The sequence below is a fragment of the Excalfactoria chinensis genome, chromosome 10 (assembly GCF_039878825.1).
Source record: "Excalfactoria chinensis isolate bCotChi1 chromosome 10, bCotChi1.hap2, whole genome shotgun sequence".
Taxonomy (NCBI): Eukaryota; Metazoa; Chordata; class Aves; order Galliformes; family Phasianidae; genus Excalfactoria; species Excalfactoria chinensis.
In genome coordinates, this window is record NC_092834.1 from 12,457,653 (window position 1) to 12,472,596 (window position 14,944).

At 42.6% G+C, this 14,944-nt stretch overlaps 1 protein-coding gene across 11 annotated transcripts in view; it reads left to right on the forward strand.

Annotated features, from left to right (window-relative positions):
- Positions 1 to 7,036, forward strand: part of TCF12 (transcription factor 12) — a 149,883-nt gene extending 142,847 nt beyond the window's left edge. For 8 of the 11 annotated variants that reach the window (XM_072345343.1, XM_072345345.1, XM_072345347.1 and 5 more), the window contains 3 exons: positions 721 to 953; positions 3,127 to 3,280; positions 4,669 to 7,036. In XM_072345343.1, coding sequence (XP_072201444.1) covers positions 721 to 953; positions 3,127 to 3,269 — 376 coding nt within the window. In that variant the 3' untranslated portion in view covers positions 3,270 to 3,280; positions 4,669 to 7,036. The remainder of the gene's footprint in view (positions 1 to 720; positions 954 to 3,126; positions 3,281 to 4,668) is intronic. The other 3 variants (XM_072345344.1, XM_072345353.1, XM_072345346.1) reach the window with 2 other exon arrangements.
- The last annotated feature ends 7,908 nt before the right edge of the window (positions 7,037 to 14,944 follow it).

The following is a 14,944-nucleotide window of genomic DNA, read 5'->3' on the forward strand; positions in this document are numbered from 1 at the left end:
ATAATGCTTTGCACATTGATTTCAGTAGGGCAGAGGTTTCTGCAGAGTGTTAAGCTTAATTGGGCAGTCTTACACAGGAAAAAAACAAACAGATAAGCAACTTAGTATAAAAATTATGAAATGGTAAAAGCATTCTGAATATGTTTAGCTCTAAATTGGGTATTAATGGAGGAAAAAAGAGCTTTAAAACTGACCAGGAAAATGTTTAGCAGAAGTAAAACTTCTGTAATGAGCTCTTCTAATTGCAATTTGTTTGAATGCCTTTATATGATAAGCTGGTATGTTGGAAACCAGCACAACCTGTTGGTTGGAAGTGATTCTTTCTTCACCTGGAAGGACGGCTGAATCCCTAAGGTTGGAAGGTGTGAAGGTGTGTCAGCAGCTGAGTAAAGCAGCGGTCAGAGTTCCTTCTGCTTCCGCGGGCAGCTCCCCCTGCTCTGCCTGGAGCTGCTGCAGGCCGTGTTGTTCTGGGGATGTTCCTTAGGCAAAAGCCACTGAGCATTTTTTTTTTACAGGAAAGTGCAAGTTCGGCACGAGTTACTGTAAGCCCTGGAGCTCTGCTGTCTGACCTGTTGTATGGTTATTCCGTGTGCTTCAATATCAAATACAGCAAGGAAGAAGAAGTTTTAATTTCATCAGCTGAGATTTCTGAACTGGCAGGGCGACTCGCTTGAGTTATTAGTGATATTTCGATCTACTTTTATTTGTGCTTTCTTGCAGCAGTACTAATGAAGATGAGGATTTAAACCCAGAGCAGAAAATAGAAAGAGAGAAGGAGAGAAGAATGGCAAATAATGCCAGAGAGCGTTTGCGTGTACGAGACATTAACGAGGCGTTCAAAGAGCTGGGCCGGATGTGTCAGCTTCATCTGAAGAGTGAGAAACCACAAACAAAACTGCTGATTCTTCACCAGGCTGTGGCAGTCATCCTCAGTCTAGAGCAGCAAGTGAGAGGTCAGTAGCCCATCCTTGTGCTGCAGCACTTCGGTATGGAGCAGCGTTGGGCAGCCCAAGGCATGAGCTGCCGAAAGCATTCAGCTTGTGTGACTGTTATTCAGCTTGTGTGACTGTTAGAGATTGCTTAGGAAAAACAAGGAATTGTTTGGGTTGGTTTTTTTGTTTAAAAAGAAAGGGGGGGAGGAAGGGAGTGCTGGGTGTGAACTTCCATCTCTTTTTCTTTCCTGTGCAGACAGCCATTTTGTGTCCAAGTGCTGAAGGTGAATTAGTTGAGCCATTGACACGTCTTGCTTTATACAGTTCAAACCAGTGCTTGTTCAGAGGTAGAGATGCTTTAGCAAAACAAGAGATGTCATTTAAGATGAACAAACATTTATTGAGAGCTGCAGAAGGAAGAATTCTTTTTGCAGTTCACTTTCTTTTAAGGAGAGATGATTCCTCTAGGAATTGTATTTAGTTTTTAGCCGTCCCATCCTTGTCTGTCAGAAGCTACTGATGGCTTTTAATCTCAAGTCTAATTTCAGAGACGTGTTTAAAATTCTGAGGCACCTCTGCTCCTCACATAGCTGTCACACAGACTGGTGAGCATCCTCTTTCTCCGCTCCCTTGGGCTGTTAAATAACCATCTTTAGCATCTCCGATGAACAGGGAGTGTCTTTTTGGATGTGGGTGATGTCAGTGGTCGTATTTACTTGAAGTGCTACATTTCTGAGTCATTGATGTCACTGAATGACATCAACGTCTTATTTTTGTGTACCTTATTTTTACTTTATTTCCAGATTTGCTGCTTGCAGTGGAACAAAGCAATTGTTTAAAGTCAGTGCAGTGACAAAGTGAATGACCTAATGCAAGCTTTTATGTACTCTGCAGTAAGGATGGTGTGCAGAGGATTTGGGGGCAGCTGTACTGACCCAGCTTGAAACAAACGCAGTGTCTCCAGTCAGAATTCTTGCAAGGCATATGCAGCAAGGGGTGTTTCTCTGCAGATCAGATAGCAGCTAATCTCAGCATTTCTGGGACTTTGACCTTGGGGGTTCTTCATCTGAAAATGCTCTTCTGTCTCTGCGAGATGAGATGGACTGTTATGAAGTCAGAAGAACGTTAATGGCTTTTAGTGGTTAAAAAACATCAGTCTGTGTGAAAATGAAGGGAATCACTTTGGTTTGGTCAGAGGCTGCTTCCAAACGTAACACTGTTTGAAACCTTTTCCCTAAACATGCTTGCAATTAATTTGGACTTACTCTGCAGACAGTTTAAACTGAGAAATTTCCCTTCCTCGTGCACGCATCTCACCTTGTGCTCTACTTGCTGTGCATCAGAAGGCCGCATTCCCTGCTTCATCTCACCCAGCCTCTCTTGTGCCATTCCAATCTCTGTTAAGCATCCTGAAACTGAGTGACCACGGCTTTGTGTGGCATCCAGAGGAGCTTTACTCACTGTGTTATATAATGGCATCAGCCATTTTGTCTCTCTTGGTAATGCATCTTACTCTGTGATCGATGCTGTTCAAAATGACGCATTTCAGCTGTTAAGCTCATAACTGTAAGCTAGCGTTTTTAGCTCTGTTTCTTAAATGGCTGTAAATTAACTTCCTTTCAAACTTGCTACGTAATTAAATCTTTCTTAAAACAAGGCCGGCTCCATTTAAACCTACAGAGAAAGCCCTCTCATTAAGACAGCCTCTCAGCAGGCTCTTTGGGGGTGAAAGTATCAGGTATGAAGACAATTGACTTCAGGAATTCTATCTCTTAGAGCAGAGCTAACACTGCAGGCGGAGAAAGAAGCAGAGGCATTACTGAAGGCTGCGTGATGTCAGAAGGGTTGTTGTGACTCCAGCTGTCAACCGAACTCAAAATTCTGCTTTAATTCATGATAAGTTACAGAAAGCTTTTCTCAGTTTGCATTTGTAGCAACTTTCTGCAGCGAGAGGTGCTTCCTTTCTCAGTGTTTCTGACGGTGTCCGTAGGCAGGAAGTCAGCTTCTTTTCCTTTTATATACCACTTTAGGAGCTGCAGGGCTGGATTTTCAGCAGAGCCTGTTGCAGCTTTAGGCACCTTTGCTTTAGCACAGGCCTGTAAGCACACAGGAGTGCTGCGTAGCTATTTATATTGCAGTGCGTGTTGATGCTCCCCTGGGTATGAGCGTATGGGATGTTATTTTTCTATTGCAGAACGAAACCTAAACCCTAAAGCAGCCTGCCTTAAGAGAAGGGAAGAAGAAAAAGTTTCTGCCGTATCGGCAGAGCCGCCAACACCACACCCAGGAAGCCACCCTGGCCTGAGTGAAACTACCAACCCTATGGGTCATATGTGAACACCAGCCAGGTACGTCTCTTGTCTGCAGCGGGGTGCCTGGGGTGACATGGGGTCTGATTGCTGCATCCTATTGGCTAACATTTGGAAGGTGGATATGTTTATTGTGAGCTGCAGTGCTGCCATTAGTATGAACGTCTTGACGGTGCCAAGAACTTTTGTATTTCTGAGCGTAAGCAAATTATGCAGGTTTGTGTAGTTTTATTGTAAGGAGATTTGAGTGAAATTCTCTTCTTTTGCATGTGTTTTTGTGGATGGATAAAGCTCCTGGCTCAGGTGGCCTTCTTGGCGTGACATCAGAGGAGTGATTAGCAGCTTGCTTGATAAGCCAAGAATAATAGAGATCAATTATACGTATTTAGGTGGTCTAAATACCGCATTTGTTCATTTAAAAATCCATGTGTTGCTTCCCGATGCTGGTAAAAGCAGTTAGAGATGTTCCCATCTCAGAGATTTGCTGTCTGCCCTAAGGCTGGCCACTGCAACTTGTATCTCCTGCCCAGCACAGGCTGCTAGCCCGTAATTCACTGTCTGAATTAGTGAAGATTTAAAAAGCAACGTGTGCAGCTTTGAGAGGCAAAGTAGTGCTTCCAAATGCTCCAAGCAGTGCGGTGCAGTGCAAGGTAGTTCACTTAAAGCAGTGCAGGCTCTGCTGCGTACGGTAATGCCTGTCTTTAGCGGCAGTGATTAAATTAGGCACTGTCTTGTGCTTATTTGAGAAACAGGAATACACAAATCAAAGTCGAATCCAATTGCAGTTTCTTAGGTCTCGGCTTCACAGATAATGATGCTTTTTCTCCTATGCCCAGACTCTAAATAAGTCATTTTCCTGAGACTGAACTGTTCAGTGCCAGTAACGCTCAGAGGGCTGGCTGTTATCGAGCTTCATTTGTGGACATGTTTAACTCTCGCTACTCTTGGCATCCTGATTACTTCATACCATGCAGCAGTTGCGTGCTTTCCTAAAACGAAAGTAAATTGTTGAAGAATTATGGTCAAGGTTGTTTTTAACTGCCTTTGCATTAGAAAAGAGAACATAATATCCTGTTTCTATGTCTTGTTTCTAGCGTGTGAAGGTTTCAGTAACTGCTCAGTTGTTGATGTAAGTTTGGCTCGTAGCAGACAGATGCTGGTGTTTGAGCAGGATGGAGACACAGCTGCCCTGCCTCCCCCAGTAGGAGGTTGGAGATTGTTAGTTTTTATGGAGCTTCTGCCTGTGCTGATGTGCTGTAAATAAAAGATCTCAGGACCCCTCAGTATGATGCTCTTCCACACTTTGTAACTGACTGAAAATGCCATAAGTGACAGTTGAGATTAGTTCAGTGCTGTTGATGTTGCGCTTCTCACTGTTCTTTTCCTAATATCCTTTTTTCCTCCCAAATTTCTTGCTAAAATTCCAGACTTATTGGTAGGATACACAGAAGGTGACCTTTCTTCACAAGGACACAGACAACTAACATTATATGAAGACACAAACCTGACAGGAGAAAACACTTGAAGCAAGAAACCCAAATGCAATCTAATGATCAAAGCTACTGGTCAACACCTGCATCAGGATTGAAGATAGAGGATCTTCAGATAGAATTTCAGCCCGTTGAAATACTCTGAACATATCATTCTGTTGCAAGCAGTGTGTCGCTTCTGCACAATCAGAGACTGTTGTGATCTCTCCACTCATTGTGGAAGTTGCCTTGTGCCTAAACTGAATTGACAAATGCATTGTAACTACAAATTTTATTTATTGTTATGGAACTGTAAAGGTCTACATATAAAGGGAAAAGTAACATGTTAAAAGCTGATACGATTTCAGCTGGATGCCAGCATTTATTAAAGCTGTTCACATTCAGAGAACAAAGCAGTGACAACCGTCGACCCGTAGCATTCCCAGCATACCTATTAGTGTCTTAAAAAAGGAAGGGAAAAGTCTTTTGTTGTCCTTTCCTCTCCTTTTGCCATATGACTAGTGTTTTCCACGCAATAGGAAACTATTCCTTGGTATAGCTTTTTTTTATGTTATTTTTGGTCTCTGGTAATCTGAACAGTTATGGTCACAGTTACCCTTCCATACTGAGCTCTGTGTGTCAGGCTGGTAAGGGGCCTCCTGAGCAGGCTCCAGGCAGGAGCAGTGCTGTGACCATAACGTTTCGTAGGTTTAAAAATTGATTTTTATTTTCCCTCAGACTTTCCTCAAATGTTTTTTTTTCTAATTATAAACAAAACCTTTTTAGGCTTCTAGGCTTCATAGTAAAGCTTGTAACGTGAAGTGTAAATTGGGTGGGGAGAATCTACTTTGTTAGAGTTGCTTTGTTTTCCGAGCAGTAAGTACTACATATAGTACCTGTAAAGTGTTAGCTGTACGTAAGCACAAAACGCATTAAAATACAAAGGAGATTTTTTTTCTTTTTCAGGCTGTATTTTTGGTGAATGGTAAAGTCCTCAGTTCACCGCGGCAGGTAGTGTGATGACACAGCCACCAGTACGGTGTGATGACACAGCCACCAGTACGGTGTGATGACACAGCCACCAGTACGGTGTGATGACACAGCCACCAGTACGGTGCGCTCAGTTACTAATGGAGTATAAGAGCAATGGTCACCGATTTTTCCTTCCTGTATACATCAGTTCTCTTGTCCTTTTTGTATGGCTTGTCAGTGGAGAAAAATCCGTGTGAATCGAATGCAAACAAATGACCCCTCCCAAGCCATATTAACATTAAACCATTAAATGTTTCTCCACCAGAACAGTGTCCATAAGTATTCCTTTGTCACAGATGTGTGGAAATGGTTAAAATCCCTTTGAACTTCCATGGAAACTGTCTTCCACTGCAATGACCATGGGAGGAAACTTCCTAAGCCAAGGTTGTCTGAGCTATTGTTTATGTAGTGCATCTTTCATGGCCGGTAATTGGTTCACCGTACAAAACAGGAACAAAACAACACTTTTAATGAAGTCGTTTAAATTGAAAGAACAAAAGCTGGATCGTTAAAATAAACTAATGAATTTAAGCTCACGTTTTCAGTGGTTCCTAACAGAACAGTTTGTGAGGATAGTGGACTCGTTTCTGTTCCTTTAATTTGCATATACCATCAGATAACACCTGATTATATCTGTGGCCTTGTTCTTCATTTCAGTGTTTATTGGCTAAACAAATTTGTTGCTTATGACGTGTGAAAGTGATCACGTGCCACTGCCTGGCCTTTTTCCTTCTAAGCTTGTTGTCTTTTTGGCTATATTAGACTTTGCAGTACGCCCAGAAGCTTTCCTTCATAAAATAGAAAGAAAAAAACATTTGGCTTATTTTTCACTGTAGCTAGTCTTTTATACAATAATCTTGTAAGAAAATTTCTTGAATTCTAAATATTACTCTTTCTAGATTTTTGAAATCAAAAAAGTTTTCAGTAAAAAGTTTCTTACTTTATTTTACTATATTAGGTAGTAAAAATGTAGGGTTATTTACCATAACCTGTTCATTAATATCAGAAATTTACAATAGCATTGTAAGACCATAGTAGGGTTCTAGCATACCGTGTAGTACCTATGGAGTATTGTAAGAGCTAATTGTCCGAGATGAATTGCTTCTCATCTTGTTCTCCAGTTTCCATTGTTGGTTTATTGCAGATTTGTACCCTGTGTCAAATTTCGAGGTATTGCTGATAAACCTTTCCAACCAGCAGCAAGAAGTTCAAAAACTTTCTGTCAATGTAACAGAAAACACTATGTATATAACATTTATGTAGCAATAAATGTGCCATCTTTTTTTAACATGGTAAATCAGTGAGTTCTTTACATTTCTCTCTCGTAGGTTCCGCATTGCTTGAAAAACACTGGCAAAACAGCTGCTGCCTTTCTCCAGTTAGAACGTAACGCTGGTTCTCAGGGCGCCCAGCAGGCGCTGCAGGCTCAAGGAGTGTTGGTGGTGCTCCCCATGAAGCCAATGCAGAAGTTCCTACTGAGGAGGAGCGCCTGGTCTGCACTGGCTGCTGTGTGCAGGAGGCGTTGCACAGGCAGACAGCAGTCAGAGCAGAGGCTGCTCCCCATAGGCACCTCCCTGCTGCTGTGCCTCGCACCTTTACTTTACCCCCCTAACACACATTTGTATAGAGCTGAGCTCCTCTTGCTTATTGGAGTTCACAGTGCTGAGTTTGAATGCACTGATGCACCTGTGTGTGTTTTGTGGGGGAAAAAAAAAGTCCATGGCTTAAGCTTGAATTTAAAACGTTGACAATTTTTCTTCTTGCCAGTGAATGAAAGAAAATGGAAGTGTGCAGTTCTCAAGTCATACTAAGGCAGCAGTGAGAGCCTCGTGGCTAATTCCTCACTGCTTAAACCAGCAGCCCCACAAAACAAGCAGACTTCAAATCTTTGTTTTCTTAATCTCTCTTATTAGGAAGGTATCCCTGGTAAAAGCACACCGGAGAAAAAGGCCACCAGGTGCCGTACATGTGAGTGTGGTTTATGCTGCGCAGCACGGCTACTGTGTACAGCACTGTGTCCAACTCCGGTACTGCCCTGTATGCAGTGATTAAGCTGTAGTTTATGTTTGTCAGCACAGCTGTACTGGTACGTTTTCTGATGTGGCAGTGCTTCTGCAGAGAACTTTCCAACATGGCCTGGCCCCGTGAGCCTCAGCCATGTAAGTACATCTTTTAGTTGTTAACCTCTGCTAGGGGCTGTGGCAGTGCTGCTTTGGTGCCTTCCCCAGCTGAGTCTGGAGCTCTAAATTCTGAATCGTTACTGATTTTAAATCCAGCCTTTGAGCACGCAATCACTCCCATCCCCTTTTTGAATGAGTCCCATAAGTTTGCGATATATTTCAGAGAGGAAAAATGGCATTTTACCCTTCGTCTTTACCACGCTTTTGCTGTCCTGTTTGCATGCACTTCCTGATCACCAGTCTTTCCTTCCTTTGTTTTGTTTTGTTCCACATTTCCTTCTCCATTTTACTGCTCACTTTTTTCCTTTGTTGTTGTTTATTGTGGAAGAAAGGCATGTCGGACACCCTTAGCAGATAACAATCCACTAGAAAACAGCACCTGAAATATCGTGTGAAAATTCTTGTGTGAACTTGAAGCGTTGGGAAAGTCTTAAAATGGAGCCCATCTTTCTTTCTCTAGCACTGAGTCGATACTGTTTTAAAAAGAGATTCTGGACATTTTATGTGAGAGTTAAAATTTCCCCCATTAACTGTGGCAAAACAAGTGTCCACAGTCTCTAACAGACGATTGAGATACTGGAAGGCAAAGTTTGCCTTTGCAGAGGGCTGCCCTGCCTCCTGCTGCCCACCAGTCCTGTGCCTTGGGACAGTCCTGGTGAAGAGACACTGCAGCCTGCAGACAACGGGACCTGGCAGAGAGGGGGCAAGTTGTGCAGGTAGGAGGCTGCATCAGTTCTCCTTTCTCTTCCCTGTGGGCGTTCTCTGTGGAAGAGCAGTCAGGTGCCATTTGCAGAGAGTATTCTGTACCGTTACATTTGCTTCACTGAATGGTTGATCCCCACCAACGTGGATGCCGTAGTGAGATCGTTTATCCCTTTGTGCAAACATGAATGTACTGTTGGAGTGAAATCCCAAGCAACTACATGTGCATGGTCAGAATGACATCAGCTGGTTAGATGTTTGATTGCAGCCACCTGGGAATGTTTGTGTTGGATATAAACTGCACAGACCAGGCCTAAGTCCCCATAACTGCAATCATCTGTGTTGTAAAGAGAATCTCAGTTCTTCTAATCTCAACTTTTCAAGCTGTCTGAAGCGCTTGACAGCATCTGCTAAATAAGAACTGATTAAAAAATACCATAAAAAAAGTGTTATCAAGTATCACATCTGATAGAAATCTAGCAGTGTTACTCAGAACTGGTCCTGGAGGGCAGCTCTGTGAGTCGGTGGCTGTGCTGAGTATTTTGGTGCTCTGGTTATTTCTGTTAAACCAGAGAGATGAAACACTAAAGCTATTTCATTTTCTAGAGAGATCCGCTCTGTTTTCTGCAGTGCCTCCTAAATGCACAGGGACAAAAGGAACGTAACAGAGGTTACATCTGTAGGAATGGTGGCTGCTGCTGAAAGTGATTGAACAGATGAGAGATAATTAGCAGTATAACTCAGAATTCTACGTTCAGTTTGCAGTGGACACAAACTCTTAGTCCTGAGCTTAAGGAAAAGCACAAGATGTACCTGTGCAGGTCACACACATGGGATATAGATGAGCAGATAAACAGCACTGGAAGCACCAGCTTATCGGAAGCAGCCACTGGCCGTATTCTGTATGTTTCTTAGACACCAACTAACCAAAACGTTCAATAACTGATCATCTGTTTTGATCCAGACTTCCAATCTACTGTGTCTCAAAGAACAGAGCAAACATTGCTCTGCAGACGTACATTGGTGAGCCTATTCCTGTGCCTCTCAGTCCTGTTCACATGGTTTTATTTTCCTGACTATCAGCTTTGGTTTCTTCTTTCTGGATTTGAAAAAGATTCTGAATGAATTCCACACACACACACAAAGCAATACCCCTACCAACATCCCTTTGCTTGTCCCCTTCCTCCTGGCTTAATTTTATTTGTTGCACGAGGTGTGGCAAAGTACTCCCAAATGACATCCTCTGAGTACTGAAACAAACTGCTTCCGAGATCAGATTGCCCCCTTAGGACATTTGTTGGCTCGATATTTCCTGTATGGGCCTTGTTTGCTCGGACCAGAATCTCAGCGTGCTGGAACAAAAAGTTCTCATCTCAGAAAATATGGAGCATGTTTTGAAACATCGTTGGAATGTCAGTGGACACCTGCAAAAGTGTATCACGGTGCTGTCCCTGAGAGGTGACACAGAAAGGAAGCGAGCCTTGGGGATACGAGTAAAAGCTGTGCTAGGACAGCACCTAGCACGAGAGAGCTCACATTTGAACTGGTCTTCTGTATGATACAAACATAAATGCAATATATCTAGCTATGAATATAAGAGAGTACATTAATCCCTAATGCTACCTGATTAATTAAGACAGGTGCTCATGGTATTCGTTTAAAGTCTGTTGGCTGTTTCTAGCTTTAAAAGGGTAATACTAAAATAAATGCCCATTTAGTTGTTATACGGAAGTATAACGTGTCAATACAGCTCTGGTTATTTTGGACATAAATACAGATCCTGTATCTGTGGGAGCATCGGGGTTATCAGCAATGACACAAATAACGATGTATCTCTTACACTTTACTGTCTGTTTTTCTGGCTTGGTTATTTTACATTCCCAGGACAACTGATGAAAACCACAAGTGCACACTGCTTTAATTCTACCGCCTCTGTAACAGCTGACTTTTTAACTGCAAGGTTGTACAGACTGAGCTTTCACTGCATTCTTCCATAGGTCTTCCTGAACCACCACTCTGGTTCAATCTGTCCTGCCCTGCTCTGCCTCCCTCCAGTTTCCATTGCCTGAGATGCAGTCTCCAAACTGCATGGGTTATAAGAAAGCTTCAGACTGTCAGGTTCCAAGTACCTGCCTCTGCTACTTACAAACCTTAAAGGATTTCAGCCCAAATTCTGATCAGTTCCCATACTTAAATTCTGTACTGTAATAGGTGCTAAAAGCAGAAGCTGCATCTGGAAAGCAACAAGCAACTCATGTACCCAACGCTAACTGTACAGGTACAGTGCTATGCTAAGACACAAATTAAGTCACTTGGGGATATTCTGGTTGTTTCACTGTCGGACTGTGCAGCTGTACGGTTCCCTTCCTGACACCCATCCTCTCTCTTTCCTACTTTTGGTCACACATGGTGAGCTTCAAACCACCCTGCCATAAATCAATTCCTATATTCTTTGAGGTATCTGCTTCCTTCCTTTTCCCAAATACAAATGGCAAAGGATTGACAATAATCTGGGAAAAAGAAAAAGATAATGTAGCCCACATTTGTTTTAAATTTATTTCACATTATTTTGTAATGTTTTAAGCCCCATATGGGACGATGAGAAGGACATCTGAAGGAGTTTTCATCTCAGATCTGAGTTGCTGCACTACAGCCACGTTATTCTTCCCTTCTGCATGTTTGCTACAGTAATTGGTAGGCACCCCATCCTATTAAGATCCCCTCTGTCCAAGGGCCTTTAATCCCAGGAAACCATATACAAAGTTTACGCCCTTCTCATTTCAGTGGGCGTCCTTCTCTATTTTGTGCTTAGTTGATATTATTTCTTCATAGGCCAGAAGTCTGAAGCTTACAGATCAGTCTGTGCATTCTCCATTTCACAAGGTAAGGCCATGTGCAGTAGGAAGGTCGAATTGTTAAGCCTTGCTGCTGCTTTTTGATTAGACAACCGGAGATAGAAATAGCAATACAAAGACTTCCTTTACTTCTCTGTGAGTGAAGCAAAAGCAGTGCTTGAGAGCAGGGTGGGTGTGGGAATGTAAGTACGCTGCATCTGTGACTTTATAAAGTGAGCTGGAGAAATCCATTTTGCAACAATTGGGAAGAAAGGAGGAAACCGGGTGGGTGGTGTAGAGGAGAGGAAACTGCGAAGAACAAATGTTTAACTGCATTCCATTGTAAACACAGTGATAGTCAGTAAACAGCCTCTCTGAAGAGAGTAATTAATAGGCACATGTGAAGAGATGGAAAAGAAGATGTATCCCTCTTCATCAAACATCAAAGGGCAGGCTGGACAGTGAGGAATTAAGCGTACCCCAAGGAGGCCACACAGCTGAGTGCACGCTCAGCTTAGAAACGTAATGAGCTACGAAAAAGGAGGAGTGAGGAGGTAAGACAGGCACTGAGAAAGGAGCTGTAAAATAACAAAGGAGGGAGCAACTTGCTCTGCAAGGAAGGGAGCAGCAGTAGAGAGCAGGGAGGTCTAAGCAGGTCACCTCTTTCTGTGGAGGGGTCAAGTTGCAGAGTTTTGCAAGGCTGTTGAGAGATAAGATAGCACAGTAGGTAGCCATGAAAATAAGATAAGAAAACTGAGGAGGGAGGAGGCACTGACATAAATGGTGCTTCGCTGTGATCCCCCTGCCTCTTGCTACATCTGAAAGCAGAAAACTGTGGCTGTTGGCCAGTTTGACAGGAACGGTGATAAAAATAAATCATATCCTCTGTTTCCAATACAGACTGAGATGTTTCCAAAAGAGTGGGGGAAGGGAGGAAAGGTACTTACAAAATCCAACATTCACTGTCTGCTCTCTATAAGGTGGTGTCACAACTGACTCAATAATGTATGTACTCAGCTCCAAATGGGGATTTGGAACTTTCCAGCTCTGGGAATGGCTGCTTTCACAAACGTTCAGCTTGAAAGAGAAAAAGCTCAAAATGAAGGCAGTGTTCTTTTTTTGTCTCTCAAAAAGCACACGTGAAGCTGAGAAGAACTGATCAGAGAACCTGAAGCCAGGGAGTTTGAGATTCCCAGTGTCCTGGGTGGTCTTCACTGTTAAATTCTATCCGTGTCATCTGTGAAAAATGAAAATTCCTTCAAAACCTCATTGAACTGGGATAAGACAGACTTTCCCGCCTATTCTGATTCACAGTTTAGCATGAGCAAAAATCATGTAAATTAGCAGTATTTTTTTGATCTGAAGTTGCAGATCAGGTACTCCCAGATTATACAGAGATGTAAGAAATGGTCGGTTCCTATTTGAGTTTCTTTTTGCTGTATAAGCAGCTTTAGTGAGATTAACTAACCTCTCTCAGATGCAGCACTAAAAGAGTGAGAAACCTATAACAAAGGCTGGAACCAGAAGCATTTAATGCACAACATATTCTGTCTTCTTGCATGAGCTATCCTCTTGGGTTTGATACATGCTGTGGGAACTGTGAAAATTGAGGATTGCTGTGATTTCTCTAATCCTTTTGGCAGATGTATACCTGCAGGTGACACATAGAGGGAAAATGCATCTCTTAGCATACAGAGATCACAACTGTGGGTCACACAAAGCAGGGAATTTCTTTGCATCTTCACTGTCCATCCTGTGTTTAGAACTGCACAACTGCCCTGTTAGTCATTTTCTATCACCCTCCTGCTGAGGCAGCAATTCAGGTTCTTTATTTAGCAATATACTGCAAACCAAGCTATCAGTTCCTCACAAACTCGGAACCAAAGGGGTTGGGTACTTACGGATCTAGAATAAATACACTATTATTCTTACCTGAACTATCTGTTTCATACCACTAGTGATCCTTCCAGCTTTTGCGTATGACTAATGGCATTTTTGGAGGGTTAGACATTCCAAGGTTGTCTACTCCAGGGAAGAAACTTCATGTTTCAGCAACTGCAAAACGTTGGCTGCAGTTACTGCAAAGAATGGAATTGCAATTAAGTCTTCTACAATCTTTACAGGCATGCCTGAAAAACAAAGTGTCAGTGCTGCAATTCTAAGAGGTCAGTAAGGCACTGTTCTTTGCTGACAGACAACAGACTGTGCATGCCTCAATACTCCCACTTACTGGGCTGGTAGAGATAATGTTTATTGTGCAGCAGAACAGCTTCACGTTTAGGGCAGGGGTGTTGCCTCTGCAGTTCTTTGGAATCCTCTTTGCCGGAAAGCAACCCTGTATTATCCCCCAGAGATCAGCCGGGGCTGGTCTCCCATCTGTTCGAGGATCTGCACCTGTTTTTCATTTTACCAATAGTGGCCACATGGCCTGAGACTGTGAGGGAATACAGAAAAGAAAATTAATGTGTGGCTGAGGCACCGAGGTTGGGCTCAGAAGTTGTGAGTTCAAATTCTGACTGCGCTGTATAACATCAGCAAGTCCTTTAATTTCTGTCTGCCTTAACTTCATCTGTAAAGGAGGGAAGGGAATTATTATTACTCTGGGGCCTTCCCTTCAGGTTTTCTTTTCTTTTTTGTCTTTCTTCCTTTTTTTCGAACGAGAAATTGTAGATAAGTTGTCCTCTCATGTCTTGCACTGCATAGGCCTTGCATTTGACATTGTACATTTCTTTGTATTCCTTACATTGTTTAGAAAACAGTTTTCTTGCCCTTTCTCCCTGCTCATGTTACCTATTGCTTCATCAACCAACTCTGTGTTTACACTGCAGTACAACAATTTGGCTGCAGCTTGTGTTGACAGCCTGTAGATTGCTTTAGATGAAATAAAGAGGGTAACTGTCAGGTGCCATGAAAGTTCCGAGCAGCATGTGGTCATACCATGAAAACTGGGGACATGCTGACCTTGCTGAGCATTGTAGGCTTCTTTAAGGCTCTCTTACAGAGCTCAGTGTCAGAGATCCTTGCAAGTCAGTCATGAATTGCCAACCCCAACCCCACTCATGTGAAGTATATTCTCACAGTTTTTCTGACATAACTGGGGATTTAGTTGACTATAACTGTTCTCAGAGATGCTTTTCACCTTGAGCTTCACTCAGCTTCTATTGAAAGCTGCTGGGGTTTGTCATTGAATTCAATGGAATTAAGCTTAGGCCTTTATCAGAAAGTTTGTTGTTTGCTGAAAGTTTGATTTCCATGTGATATACCTGGAAGCTTTCAATTATCGCACTGCCTTTGAAATGGGAAATTGACAAACTGTTATCTCTGGGAGCTTGTCAGGTTGGTTCCATCAGATCACAAGTAAATTCATGCCAAGAGAGGTTGCTATTGAATTCTTATGTTTGATCCTAGGTGATTTCTTTTTCTTTCAATCATATTGCACCTTTCCTTACTGAATAATTCCTTTACTCCCTACCTGTAAAGTCCTTC